This window comes from Aythya marila, assembly GCF_965140915.1.
Source record: "Aythya marila genome assembly, chromosome: 21".
Lineage (NCBI taxonomy): Eukaryota > Metazoa > Chordata > Aves > Anseriformes > Anatidae > Aythya > Aythya marila.
In genome coordinates this window covers 6159215-6171846 of record NC_139062.1, presented here as the reverse complement: position 1 = coordinate 6171846, position 12632 = coordinate 6159215, and the positions used below count along the sequence as shown (strand labels likewise).

General features: G+C 50.5%; 1 protein-coding gene across 1 annotated transcript; it reads right to left on the bottom strand.

The window, feature by feature from the left end:
• Positions 1-43: 43 nt before the first annotated feature.
• On the bottom strand, positions 44-11693 carry LOC309886387 (ATP-dependent RNA helicase DDX19B). Its single transcript, XM_082777229.1, has 12 exons — positions 11570-11693; positions 10985-11033; positions 10499-10552; positions 9482-9617; positions 7604-7696; positions 6910-7012; positions 6114-6228; positions 5373-5550; positions 4686-4923; positions 3529-3691; positions 2517-2708; positions 44-1939 (listed from the first exon to the last, which is right to left on the bottom strand). The coding sequence occupies exons 1-12, from the start codon at positions 11624-11626 to the stop codon at positions 1878-1880; spliced, it is 1440 nt and encodes a 479-aa protein (XP_082633355.1). The 5' UTR covers positions 11627-11693; the 3' UTR covers positions 44-1877.
• Between the last annotated feature and the right edge of the window lie 939 nt (positions 11694-12632).

Below are 12632 nucleotides of genomic sequence, written 5' to 3'. Positions count from 1 at the left end.
GCAAGAAAAAGGCGTCCAAGCAAGAAAGGAGCTGAGGCAGCGCTCGGTTCGTGTTCTTTATTCCAATTAAAAGTACATTAGAAACAGCACACAGGACCAGCAGCAGCTTCCGTGACAATTCAACCCGATGCACTGCTGTCGCCAGGTCATTCAGCTGTACTACCAAAGTAGGTGATTGAAACGTGTCTTCCACTCTGCACGCAAGCACTCACTCACCTGCCACTTTAAATAGGTTTCCAACAGAATAAAAATAGATACACCCCAGAATACAAAAAGTTTAATTTTAACAGTTTTTTTTTTTTTTCCCGCTAAAGCCTTTATACAAATTGATAAAAGGGTGCACAATTTCCTAAAATTTTAGGTACATTTTAAATGAGCCTTTTTTTACTTGGTAAAAGGATCCATGTTCCTGTCTTTGAACAGAATATGATGGCCAAAATTGCAAAGTAAATTCCTAGTTAAATTTACAATTTGTACATTTGTTTTGAAGTGATTCCTGCACTGAGTAGCAGGCCCATGGCTGCTCACGCATGTCCCATTTTCCCCCCCAAGAGCTGTGCACCACTAAGTTCTAGGTCAGGAGCCTCCTTCTCCTGGAAACCAGGCTGGGGCAGCAACCCGCAGGCTTTCAGCTGTGCACGCTAAAATGGTCCCAACCGAACTAAAAGCCACAGAAATCGCAAAGAATTCCTTCTCTGGTGAGGATCACCTTAGGGCGAGAGACTGATGACCTGCCTGTCTGCACTACGAGCACAACGAAAGCGGAGGTGCTTCCCCCCCTGAAATTTGGCTGAGCAATTTAACTCAAAACTCTGATACTGAAACATCCTGTAAAGGTAAATTTGGTGTTCTAAAGGTATTTTTTTTTGGTCATTACATGCTATTACGATTTTATTTTTTTTTTTTTTAAGCCAGACAAATAATTCTGTTACTGGTCAGTGAAGTCCAGCAGTTCTGTACATGATTCACCCAGAGCTTCGCAGCAGCATCTCAGAACCGGCACTGCCTGCCTGAAGGTGACCAACCCCCACCCCAGCGGGCACTATAATCGTACGGAGGTGAATTTATTCAGCAAATCAATTAGTACAGTTCCCTTCACACCGTCCCTCCCTCCCCATCTACCCACCTATAGTTTGGCAAGGTTAAACGCTTCAGATGAACTTCTAGAGTACTTACTTCAGCACTGCCACCACTGCACCGCTTTACGCGCAGCGGCCATTCTAACAAGTCGAGGACAAAGTAAAACAAAATACCGCCCAGCAAAAGCAACACGGCACCTGTGTTAGAGAGTCTGACCTACTGGAGACATCCTTTGGACAATTTACTTAACAAAAAGCTGGGCAAATCCATCAGGAAGCCAGAAATGAGTCTTAAGAGCTCAGAGGAATGCCAAAGAGAATGACATCCTATTTTGTACAGGTTGAGTTTCTAGCCAAAAAACAGCTGCCTTGGTTTTGCTTTTCTTTTTTTTTTTTTCCTAACCCATGTCCATTATTTTTTGGCTGCTGAATTTTAACTGATCGCATTTAGGCTGAACTTTACTCCAATTAAAAGCAATAAAGCTTTTTTTTTTTCCCAGATTAGTTTTTGATAGTTACATATTGCCTAATTTTGGCAAGTCTATTTCTTAGAATTCAAAAGATCTTTCCATTTTAAGGCTAGACTAAGAAATGTTAAAAGCTTCTGTAAACATTTCCTCCCCATAGTTGCACGTTTTGAAGTCCAACTGTAATTTTTAAAATGAGGTAATTTTTGTGTACTCATATCTTAGGAGTCCTTTTCGGGACTAGCTGAGAGGCATGCCAATCTGAACGCTGATCCAATTGTAGTGGGAGAGCTTCCACAGCAGGGTACACACCAGTTCCAGCAGCTGTACTTCAGTTAGTTATCTTCTCGATTTCATCCAAGTCGTCAGTGTCCAATTTGTTTATCTTTTTGTCTGTGAAAGAGGAGAAATAAGTCACACACCATACCACAGAGCAGGGGAGGGAAAGATGCTTTCTTCAGGTCGTCCTGAGTGCAGATTCATCCAGGAAACATTTATTCAGGTTTTAAAACCACAACATAATACTTTTTGTCTTTTCTCAAAGGCCCAGCAGGATACTCATACGTTACCAGCTCCACACGTCCACTTTACGGACTACCCAGGTAACCAGTAAACAGATAACTTAGTTCTACTCACCCTGCATGCAGCAGCTCAAAATTCTGAAAGTAACATTTAGGTACTCGAGAGGCACCTATTGCATGCTGCTCTACAAAATCTGTGGCTCTCACAAAGAGCATTACGTGGTAACAGCCCATTATCCTCTTGTATGAGGACAAGTACTGCTTGTTGTGCAGTTTCTTTTCCAAACATTTCTTTTGGAGCCAACTGCAACACAAAAACGCAGCTCGTGCTCTTCTGCATTCAGTTTAAGGCTCAACAAACATTCATTAGGCAGACCTGCTCAGTATACAGCAAGCCAAAATCCTGCAGGAACATCTAATTTGAGAGAAATAAGCCTGAGGGTACGTACTGAAGTGTTCCTGGATTCTGTTGAGAATATTCATGCTGTGCTTGCTGTCCACCATGTTGATAGCCAGTCCTCGCTTGCCAAAGCGACCTGTGCGCCCGATCCGGTGCAGGTAAGTCTCGTTATCAGGATTTCCATCTTTATCCACAGGAAGGTCAAAATTGATAACAACAGAGACCTGCTCTACATCGATCCCTGGTAAAAGAAAGCATCGGATGCCATTTAAACCATTTCATAGCGGGAACAGCCTCCTCTGGCCCAACCTGTGTGCGTTTTTATCAAATATCTAGGTTACTCAACAGCTGAACTTCCAGCTGCTTTCACATAGCTGCTGCGTTGTTGTCTCCAACCTGTGCAAAGACTCAAAAACCAGTCTCACACTCTGAGGCAACACCAGAAGTGGCAAAGGAACACAGAACCTACAAGTGCTAACTGTAAACAGATCTTCCCCCCGGGGTAATTACGGGGTGGTTTGACATCTAGCCATCTAGTGACCACACCAGAGAATCCCACTGAAGCAGCGAACAGAAAAACAGCCTGAGCTGCTCAGGTTTATCCAGTGCTTGAGGATTCCTCCTCCTTTCAGCAGCTTTGCTTTTTCACATATTGTGTTGTCTTAACTGTTCTAAGACGTTGAACTGCAATACGAATTCCTAGTGGAGTTAAGTAGCTTTCAGATTTCCCTGGTTTGGAACATTTTTATTTTAAACATTTAGGGTCAGCAAGTACAAGCTAGGCATGGCACCAGAGACATAAAAACGTCACGGGATGGACCTTCATCTTGGATCTTCACCTCAAGCTGCAGGAAGCCTACAAGGAGCCCTGTGTTTGCCCACAGCCATCTTTCCATGCACGGACCCAGCCAGCAGCCCAAAAGTCCAGGAACTGCTTTAAGGAACCTTGCTTGTCTACACTGGAACACTTTGATACAAATTCTTTCTGCAAGCTGCTCGGCAATATTTAATCTTAATAAAACCCTGCTCCTGCCCCCCCGCGCAGCTCTGCCATGCCCTACCTCTGGCACAGACGTTCGTGGTCACCAGCACCTTCTCTTTGCCCTCTCGGAAGCGCTCTATGACGGCAGCTCGCTGCTCCACCATCATTTCCCCACTGAGCAATGCCACCTGGTGGCCTTCCTTCGACAGCTCCGCCGCCAGCCAGCCAGCCGTCTTCCGAGTCTGAAACACAGAGAGAGAGGAAGTTTTAACGCTGTAGGACATGAAAAAGCCTCTCCTGGCTAGACTGGAAGTTCCACGGCTGTTCAGTTTTGATGTTTCACAAGGAAATGGCTCCTGAATGCTGTGCTAACCCCTCCCCGTCCCAGTCTGGGCTCCCAGCTCTCGTATCAGACATAGGGAATGAGGCATCTGCCACCGCAGGGACCCCTTTACGTGTTTTTTTGGTGCTCTGCTCCTCAGTTTTCACTCTATGAGGAGACTGGCATTACGTATGTGCACTAAAGTCTCAGGACCATTGTCAAGAAAACAAAACAACTCAGCTTGGAAAACAACAGGGTTTGGGCAGAATGAAGCCCCACAGAGGCTCTACACCATGATACATTAAACTGTTTCCAGTGATGTTGTTTTTCCAAGCTCTGTGTCTGACATCCCAAGATAGCGTAAAAGCAAACTGCTGCAGCAGTCCCCAGATACAGGTTTTATCCTATCTGAGCAAGCTTTATGGGGCTCAGCTGGTGCTATCTGCGCTGTTTTTCTAAGATCAGCGTCTTCCATAAAAAAGAAAAAGCCTCGGTGTAATTCCTGGAGAGATCCCAGCTGTGTAACAGCCCATTACCAGAGGGAAATGGGGTCCCAGGAAAAACTGTATCAGATGAACCTCAAGACCTTCCCATCCCTCACTCTGCCCTGGTTTTATCCACCTGCCAACTTCACTTTTTTTTCTGTAGTTTTGACCAATATTGTCTTGGAAAACGCTGCATTACTCTGATCTTTGCTTCAGAAGACTTCAAGAATAAAAATGGCCATTGTGGATTGGCCATTTCTTTGAGTGAAATCAGGATATCACTCAAAGAAGCAGCCAGAAAAGCCAAAGAAAAGAGCAATCTGTCTCCTTGGTTACCTTTTGAAAAAAAAGAACAAAAAAAGGCAACATTTTTAGCACTGACAGATACTAACAGGGTTCTTGGGACTAACATTCCCCAAAGGGACTCACGTGGCAGAAGATCATGGCCTGGGCAATGGTGATAGCGCCATAGATATTACAGAGAGCCTGGAATTTCTCATCTCTGTTATTGCACAGAACATAATACTGCTTAATAGTGTCCAGCGTCTCCTCTTCTCGCTTCAGCTTGATAATGTTTGGGTCAGGAACAACTTTTTGAGCAAACTTCCACACGGAATCCTCAAAAGTTGCTGAAAACAGAAGCATCTGGCAGTCCCTGGGGAGCATCCTGCAAGAGAAGGCAAAATGGGCAGGGTCCCCACGCAACAACACCGTGGCCCTGTGACACCCTGATGGGATTCATGCCCCGGGCGAGGCAAAACAATATCCTCAGAGCCATTTCTACGGCTGCCAAGGCTCTTGCTTTTCTCACCAACACCTGATCATTTCCCCGTGGAAGGGAGGCATCCAGACCCATATTCTTAAAAATGAATAAGCCTTACTCCAGGGACAGACGTTTTATTCTCTGAGAAAATTAAACTGCTTGTCATCCCCTGACATTCCGCCTCCACTAGCCATTAGGATTACAGCTAAATATATCGTTTTAATCTTGTTGCTTTCTCAGGAAAGACACCAGGCAAGAACATAGCCCCACTGTCCCGAAGTTACAAACCAGCTATCATTCAGAGGAAGAAATAGTTGCCTCCCTACCCAAGGCAACGTTCACCAAGTCCTTACCTCTGAATGCGAATGCTCTGATCCTGATGGCCCTGGGTTGCTATCATCACATCAGCCTCATCTAAGACGAACACCTTGATTTTCTTGGGGTCTATGAATTTCAGCTTGGAGCACCAGTCCAGCACAGTGCCAGGCGTGCCGATTACAATCTGCTCAGAGATCTTCTGACCTCTCTCCACTGCCAACACACAAAGGGAATTGTTCACAAGGTGGCTGTGCAAAGAGTGAAAAGCTCTGCCCCCTCTCCCTCTCTGAACTAGCCTATTTCACCATTTCACTGGTACACGTAGCTGAAAGGCCAGCTGTCCTAGTGCTGTGTGTCCCTTCACAGGTGAGAAAGTGAGTGTGTGAAGCATACAGGCCCCACTGCTTCATTCTGGTTTGAAAGATTTAACAGTCAGCACAATTCTTTTAATTCAGCTGTTAGACTGCATCTCCAGACTGCACGAGCAGCTCAGTACAACTCCTTGTATTTAGCTGAGGTTGCGTTAAGGAAGAAATCGTGGTAAAGCCAAAAATATTCAGCACTGCCCCAGTGCCCCCCTCTAGGTGAATTCCCATTGCTTCAAATTTGTATTCAGTACAGACCCGATACTGGTGAGAACAGGACTTGGTAGTGCTCACATCTAATACAAAGCCCAGCAGGCTGATTTGCATGTTTTAAAAGCGTTACGTTCCCGTGCTGTATTGCAGCCCCGTTTTTTCATTTGCAGCCTGTTGGTGGTGTTCCACCTTACTCACATTTATTGCCTCGCACAGCATACGCGAGCTTCAGCTCCGGGTAAAACTTTCCCATCTGTTCGATCACTTTTCCCGTCTGAAGTGCCAGCTCGTACGTTGGGGAAAGGCACAAACACTGGAGGGACAGAGGAATAACGAGTGTGAGACGACCACTGCCCTGGGCAACACTACAGCACCTGCTTTTAAAAACCCTACTTGGAATTCTACAGAGGGCAAACATGCGAGGAGCTGACCTGTTTGTGAAAACCTATCCAGTTCTGCGTTCTGAAACTACGGCAAAAAGTTTATGGGCTACAAGACCTGAGAATATAGATTGGCTGCTAGGGGACAAGCATGGATAGTAGTAACAAGGAATCTACCACCTATAAGAACAGCATTTTTTAAGGAAAGAATCCTGGCCTTGGTAACAGTGCTCAACTATCTTCTGAGGATAATAGGTTTAAAAAGTCCCTTTCCAGGCACTGTCTGCCCTACTGTCACAGCTCTCTTCTCTTCCACCCCAAATTACACTTCCTCAACCCCTCTCAGCATGCAGATTTTCTCTGATTTACTTCCTCACAGGACAATGGCATCCAGAGCAACAAAAGGGAGGGAGCGTCAGGAGGAAGCTGTCAGCTAAATCCACACCTAAAGGCTGCCCACGCTGCCAGCCCCTGCTGAGCTGTTTACAGAAAGAGCACTGCAGGGACAGGTTCAGCAAGCCAAGAATTTGCTCTCCGAGGCCTCAGGAGAAGCCCAGCCTCCTCACGAGGCGGCCCTGCGCCACCCCAAGGCCCCACAGAACCAGAGGAGTTACCTGTGGGTACTTGTTCCCAGGTTCGACGCGGCTGAGCATGGCGAGGACGAAGGCAGCCGTCTTGCCAGTACCGGACTGAGACTGCGCGATCAAATTCTGCGGGCTGCAGCAACACAGGGCAGAGTTAAACACCAGCCTGATAAACACCAACCCAACCGAACGAGCCACCCAGCAATGCTGGACGACAAAGAAGACGCAGCGAGTGCAGGCTTAACCACTTCAACAGCTGTTAGATGCACCGCCGCACTGCGTGGGTGCCCACCGTGGGGCAGAAGTTGGTTTCTGCCCTCTACCAACTCTCTTTCAGCCCAAGTGACCTCCCAGTTATGGTGATTTGGGAGGAAAACTGCTGTTCTCTGGCAGGACTTTTCCATTATGCACATCTCCCCCTGGTGTTTCAGTACCTCACACCTTGCAGCTCAGGGGTGCAGAGAAAAGGGAAAGCCTGCCCAGCAGACGATGCAGCACCTCAACTGCCCCCACCCAGCCCGGATTGCTGGAGCAATGCTCTCTAGCAGCTTTATTTCTCCCTGGATTTACCAGCAGCAGCCCCATGCAAAGGAAAAACCCAAGGCAGCTGTCACACCAGAAACACTGGGGCTGGGGAGCCCTTCCCCACCCTCCCATCCCACGGCACATCAGGCCTTTCAACTCCTTCCTCTGCTGACAGGCAGCAGCACACACGCGTACGTACGGTTCAGCAAGCATCATGGGCAGGGCGTTCTCTTGTATTTTTGATGGTCTGTTGAAGCCCATGGCATAAACTCCTTGCAGGAGCTGTGGTTTCCTGAAAACAGAGAAAACAGAGGTTTACTTTTAAGCTTTGCCTTTGAACCCCTTCCAGCAGGCAGGATTTGGGTAGAATCAAACAAGGGTCGCTCGGCGTTCATCTCATCAAGGTCAGCACAACACCACAGCTAGCCAGGGGCCTCTAAAGAGATCATATGGCTGGAATAATGCTTATTTTTGTTTATTTTTGAGAAAGTTACCTTCTTAACTGCTGTGAAGCTGTGTGCGTATCAGAAAAAACTGCCCTGTTCACACCTTGTTACCCGTGGAAATCTAGGTGTTTCTCCAGCTGAGCAGAAATGCCAAAAAAGCTCACGTTTCCCACTCAGATACAGAAGCAGCACCACGCTGCTATTCTGCTGCAGGCTATTAAAATCCACTTGGATTTCATTTGTGGACAAAAAATGCGAGAAAAACCCTTACAGCTGGACCCAGAGGTGCCAGGCTCTGCGGGCCCGTTGCGATCCCACTGGTGAGTGACTGCGACAGGCACCGGGAAGCTGCAGCAGCAAGGGAGAGCACAGCGCTGCTTGGAACAGAAGCTTCAAAAAAACCCCAAACCACCTCAGTTTACTACGTCAAGCTGCACGCCTGCCTTTCACACTGCAGGGAAAACTTTGTTTCGCAGCTCCAGAGGCTTCTGCTGGGCTTCTCGCATGTTCTAAAGCAGCTTTTCAGACAAGCCCAGGGATTGTGGGGTAGAGACCATTAATCCTGGCCTTTAGGGCAATCCCTCCTCCTCAGATCTCAGCACCAAAACGGTCGCTCCTTCAAGACCTGAGTATTCGGCCACGCAGCCTCTGTCGCTATAACCCAGGGGTGTAGCAACACCGCCAGTCCTCAAACACTCACATTGATCTTTCTTCAGGGGAGCTTTCTAGTCTCAGCTGGTGCTTGTGTACCAAGGGGATTCGAGAACAACCCAAAATTCAGCTCATGGTGTCAGCAGACTCACCACCGACCTCCAGGCGCTCACTGAAGCACTGTCAAGAAGTGAGCGCTTTCCACTCCAGGCAGGTTACTCTTTTCCTGCCCGCCGTTTCCTCCTGTTGAGCGCTCCCCACTCAGCCCGACACGCTTTTTAAAAAGCCCGTATTACTTTCAGGGGATGGCTCGAACAAAAGCCCTTTGAAACATAACCTTGCGCTGCTCAGCAGCAAGGACAGAGCCCAGCTCCGCCACAGTTGCCAAGGATACACCGCCTCGTAACGCGACGACTCAATTAGTCTGCTTGCCCCTGTCATTAACTCCCCGGGATTGTTTGCCTTCTGAGAGATGGGAATGAGTCTAAAGGGCACCACAGGCTCTCAGGTTTTTGGGAGACATTCAGCCACGAACGTCCCTGAGATCGTTGGAAACCCAGAGCTGTGGCAGAGGAAAGGCAAGCACCCTGGTGCTGTTTGCTGCTGGATCTCCCCAAATAACCCAAGAACGGGAACAGGAGCTGGTTCAGAGAATATTCTGTATTTCTTAAATACAAATTTGCAGGAACTTAAACCAGAAGCCTGTGCACTTTTCAGTGGTCTGAGGCAGCCAGGAAATCTAACAGGGCACGAGGAGAGACCACAACCATCTGGTGAGCTCCAGACTCGCATCTGTTCTCACAGGCTCCTCAGAGCTGCCCCTGCTGAGCTCAACAACACTCCCCCCAACTGTGGGGGCCAAATAACGAGCTGCAAAACAGCCACAGGGGAGCCCGTTCAACCCTTCTGCTCTTCAGCTCGGTGCAGAGGAGCTCCTGGCACCACCACCAGCCCCGAAGCCCCCAGCTGACGGCACTTACAGGCGCAGCTCCTCAAAAGACTTGACGGAGTAGAGCGGCGAGGTGGGGTCCCTCTGCAGCACCTCCACCTGGTTGGTGGTGTCCACCAGGTTGCTGCGGATCAGCTTGTTGAGCAACGACTGGGTGGCTCTGTCCTCTGTCAAAAAAAAAAAAGGAGGTGGGAAAACGGTCAGGGCCTGTTTCAGCCCCTGCTCCCGCTGAAAAGCGGCACGGCCAGTCGGAAAGGATGCGCTGCACCCAGCCCCAGAAATACCCAAACTCCCTGGTAGGGAGCAAAACCGTGACAGAGCCCCAATTTCCCCAACGAAACGTCTGTCGAGGCACCCCCCACGATAACCAGGAAGGTAAAGAAAAGCAGGCTCAGTTTTAAGGCCAAGGGGGAACCTGAACACACACGAGCTCTGCTCGTTAAGCTGCAGGTTTCAGATCCCGCAGCTCAGCACCTAACTGCAAGGTGGGACAGGGCCAAAAGCCCCGCTGCCACCTGTGGGCAGACACCTTTTAGTTTTTATTTTCTCTTCCTTTTAAAGAAGGTTTGAGGACAAACGGCATTTCAAGATTCCAGGGCTGGAACACTCTAAGGGCTGAGGATACGTGAGATCAAAACAGAAGGCGAAGTTGCTGCACTTACTTTGAGGTTTTCCTCACGAGTCTGTCCTCTAAAGTGAGCTTCTCATAAGGCACCTTCTGAAGGATTTAGGGCCGTTGCCCACCCCTTAACAGCCATTTCAGAAATTCTATGTCTTGGTTGCTTCTGAAATTCCAGCTCTGGGTTATCCAACAGCTCCTGCACCCAGCCCTGCCTCTGAGGACACTGCTGTCCCCTCACCTCTCTCCACTCTAACCCAGGATTCCCCCAAGTTATTACAGGACCCAACGGCTTTAAAATTTACAACTAGGTCCTTGGGGCAGGAGCCAAGATCATCCATCCACCCTGGTGGACTCACTTTAGGTACACAGGAAACAAATCTCTCTTTCCACGTGCCTCGCCACGGCATTGACCCAACCAGCACCCACCTTTCTCCTCATCCTCTGTCTTCTCAACGTTGTCGTCCACCTTGACGACAGCACCTGAATTCAAAGAGAGGGGAGTGGGATTTAGGGGATTTAGGTTTGGAATTCTGCAGAAAAGCTGCAGAGCAGCTCAGCAAACAGCCCTGTGGCTGTGAAGCAAGAAAACCGAGCAGAGCTTGCTCCGTGCAGTCAAATTGATGCTGGTGCCTGGTCCAAGCCAAACACACCACGAAATTTTGCCATCGAGACCCAGGCAGAAAGACTTAGCCCAGCAGGGCAAGCTCAAGAGGTGGAAAGTTAAATCATTGTGACTGGCTGAGCAATCTTAGCTTTCTGGTTTTTTTTTTGTTTTTTTTTTTCCTGCAGTTTCTTGACTGCAGGGTGCTGCTCGGCTCGGACTCCACCATCTTCAGGGTCGTCCCCTCTGTCCCTGAGGGGTTCTGCTCCAAACAGGAAAGTGGTGAGACCGCCACAGGGAGTGTAACTCACCGTTGGAATCCGGCTTGGCTTTCTCCTCCTTCAGGTGCAAGCTGCTGAGCTGTGGGCGAGGAAAAACAGCGGGGTCAGGACCCTGGTGGGGACGGGGGTGTTGAAACCCCAAATCCAAGGGGTTGAGGATGGGGATAGGGGACAAGGATGGGGGCAGGGGATGAGGATGGGAATGGGGTATGAGGATGGGGCTGAGCGTCCCCAGCACAGGGTTTGTTCTGCTGCCGGGATGGCGTGAAGAAAGGGCACAGAAATGGGGGCAAAAAAGGCGTTTGTGGGGCATGAGAGGCAGCAGGACCCTGAGCTGAGGCAGCGCCTGGATGCGCCTTGAGGGGAAAGAATGGAGGGGAAGAAGAGAAAGGAGGAAAAAATATATTGATATATATCACCCCCACAACCTGAGGAGCCGGCCCCACGACCGAACGACCCGAGAAATGGGGGCAAAAAGGGGAGAATCGGGTCCCTGCAGCGCTGCCTGCGAGGAGGCGGCGGCCGCCCCCCAGCGCTGCCGGGCCCCGTTCCCGGCCCTGTTCCCGTTCCCGTTCCCATTCCCCGGTCCCGGTGCCGGTCCCGGTCGCCTCTCACCGACTCCGCCGCCGCCTCCTGCTCGTCCACGGCCAGGGCCCACGAGTCGGTGGCCATGGCCGGGCCGGGCCGGGGCCTCGCCGCCAGCAGCCGCAATGGCGCCGGGCGCGGGGAGGGCGCCTGCGCCGCGCTCCTCAGGGCCGGCGGCTGCACGGGCAGGGCGGGCGGCGTTCCGCCACCGCGGGTTCCGGGGGATTTGGGGGGGAAAAGGGGGAAAATAAGGGGAAAATAGGGGAGAATAGGGGGATATGGGGCTGCCAGGGTGCGGTGTGGGGCTGGGGTGAGCCTGAGGGTGATGTATGGTGAAGGGTGTTGGTCCCTGTGTGGTGTGGGGCTGGGTTCTGGTCCCCTGTGTGGGGCTGGGGTCAGCCTGAGCATCCCTATGTGGGAAGGGTCCTGGTCCCTGTGTGGGGTTGGGGTCACCCTAAGCCTCTGTGTATGGGCTCAGTCCTGGCCCCTTGTGTGGTGTGGGGCTGGGGTCAGCCTGAGCCTCTTGTGTGGGAAGGGTCCTGGTCCCTGTGTGGGGCTGGGGTCAGCCCAAGCATCGCTGTGAGGGAAGGGTCCTCGTCCCTGTGTGGGGATGGGGTCAGCCTGAGCCTTCTGTATGGGAAGGGTCCTGGTCCCATGTGGGGCTGGGGGCAGCCCAAGCATCATTCTGTGGGCTGGATCCTGGTCCCTGTGTGGGGCTGGGGTCAGCTTGAGCGTCCCTATATGGGCTCAGTCCTGGCCCCCTGCATGGTGTGGGGCTGGGGTCAGCTGAGCCTCCTGTATGGGAAGGGTCCTGGCCCCTGTGTGGGGATGGGGTCAGCCTGAGCCTTCTGTATGGGAAGGGTCCTGGTCCCTTGTGTGATGTGGGGCTGGGGTCAGCCTGAGCCTCTTGTGTAGGAAGGGTCCTGGTCCCTGTGTGGTATGGTGTGGGGCTCTTGTCAGCCCAAGCAGCCCTGTATGGGCTGGATCGTGGTCCCTGTGTGGGGCTGGGGTCAGTCTGAGTCCCCTTTGTATGGGAAGGCTCCTGGTCCCATGTGCAGTGTGGAGCTAGGGTCAATCTGAGCCTTCTGTATGG

Excerpts from the sequence above, each read along its gene's own strand:
- LOC309886387 (XM_082777229.1), bottom strand. The coding sequence starts at position 11,626 with ATGGCCACCGACTCGTGGGCCCTGGCCGTGGACGAGCAGGAGGCGGCG. Across the intron at positions 7,697-9,481 it reads TCTTTTGAGGAGCTGCGCCT|GAAACCACAGCTCCTGCAAG; the intron begins GTAAGTGCCGTC and ends CTCTGTTTTCAG. Across the intron at positions 3,692-4,685 it reads AGGCCATGATCTTCTGCCAC|ACTCGGAAGACGGCTGGCTG; the intron begins GTGAGTCCCTTT and ends TCTGTGTTTCAG.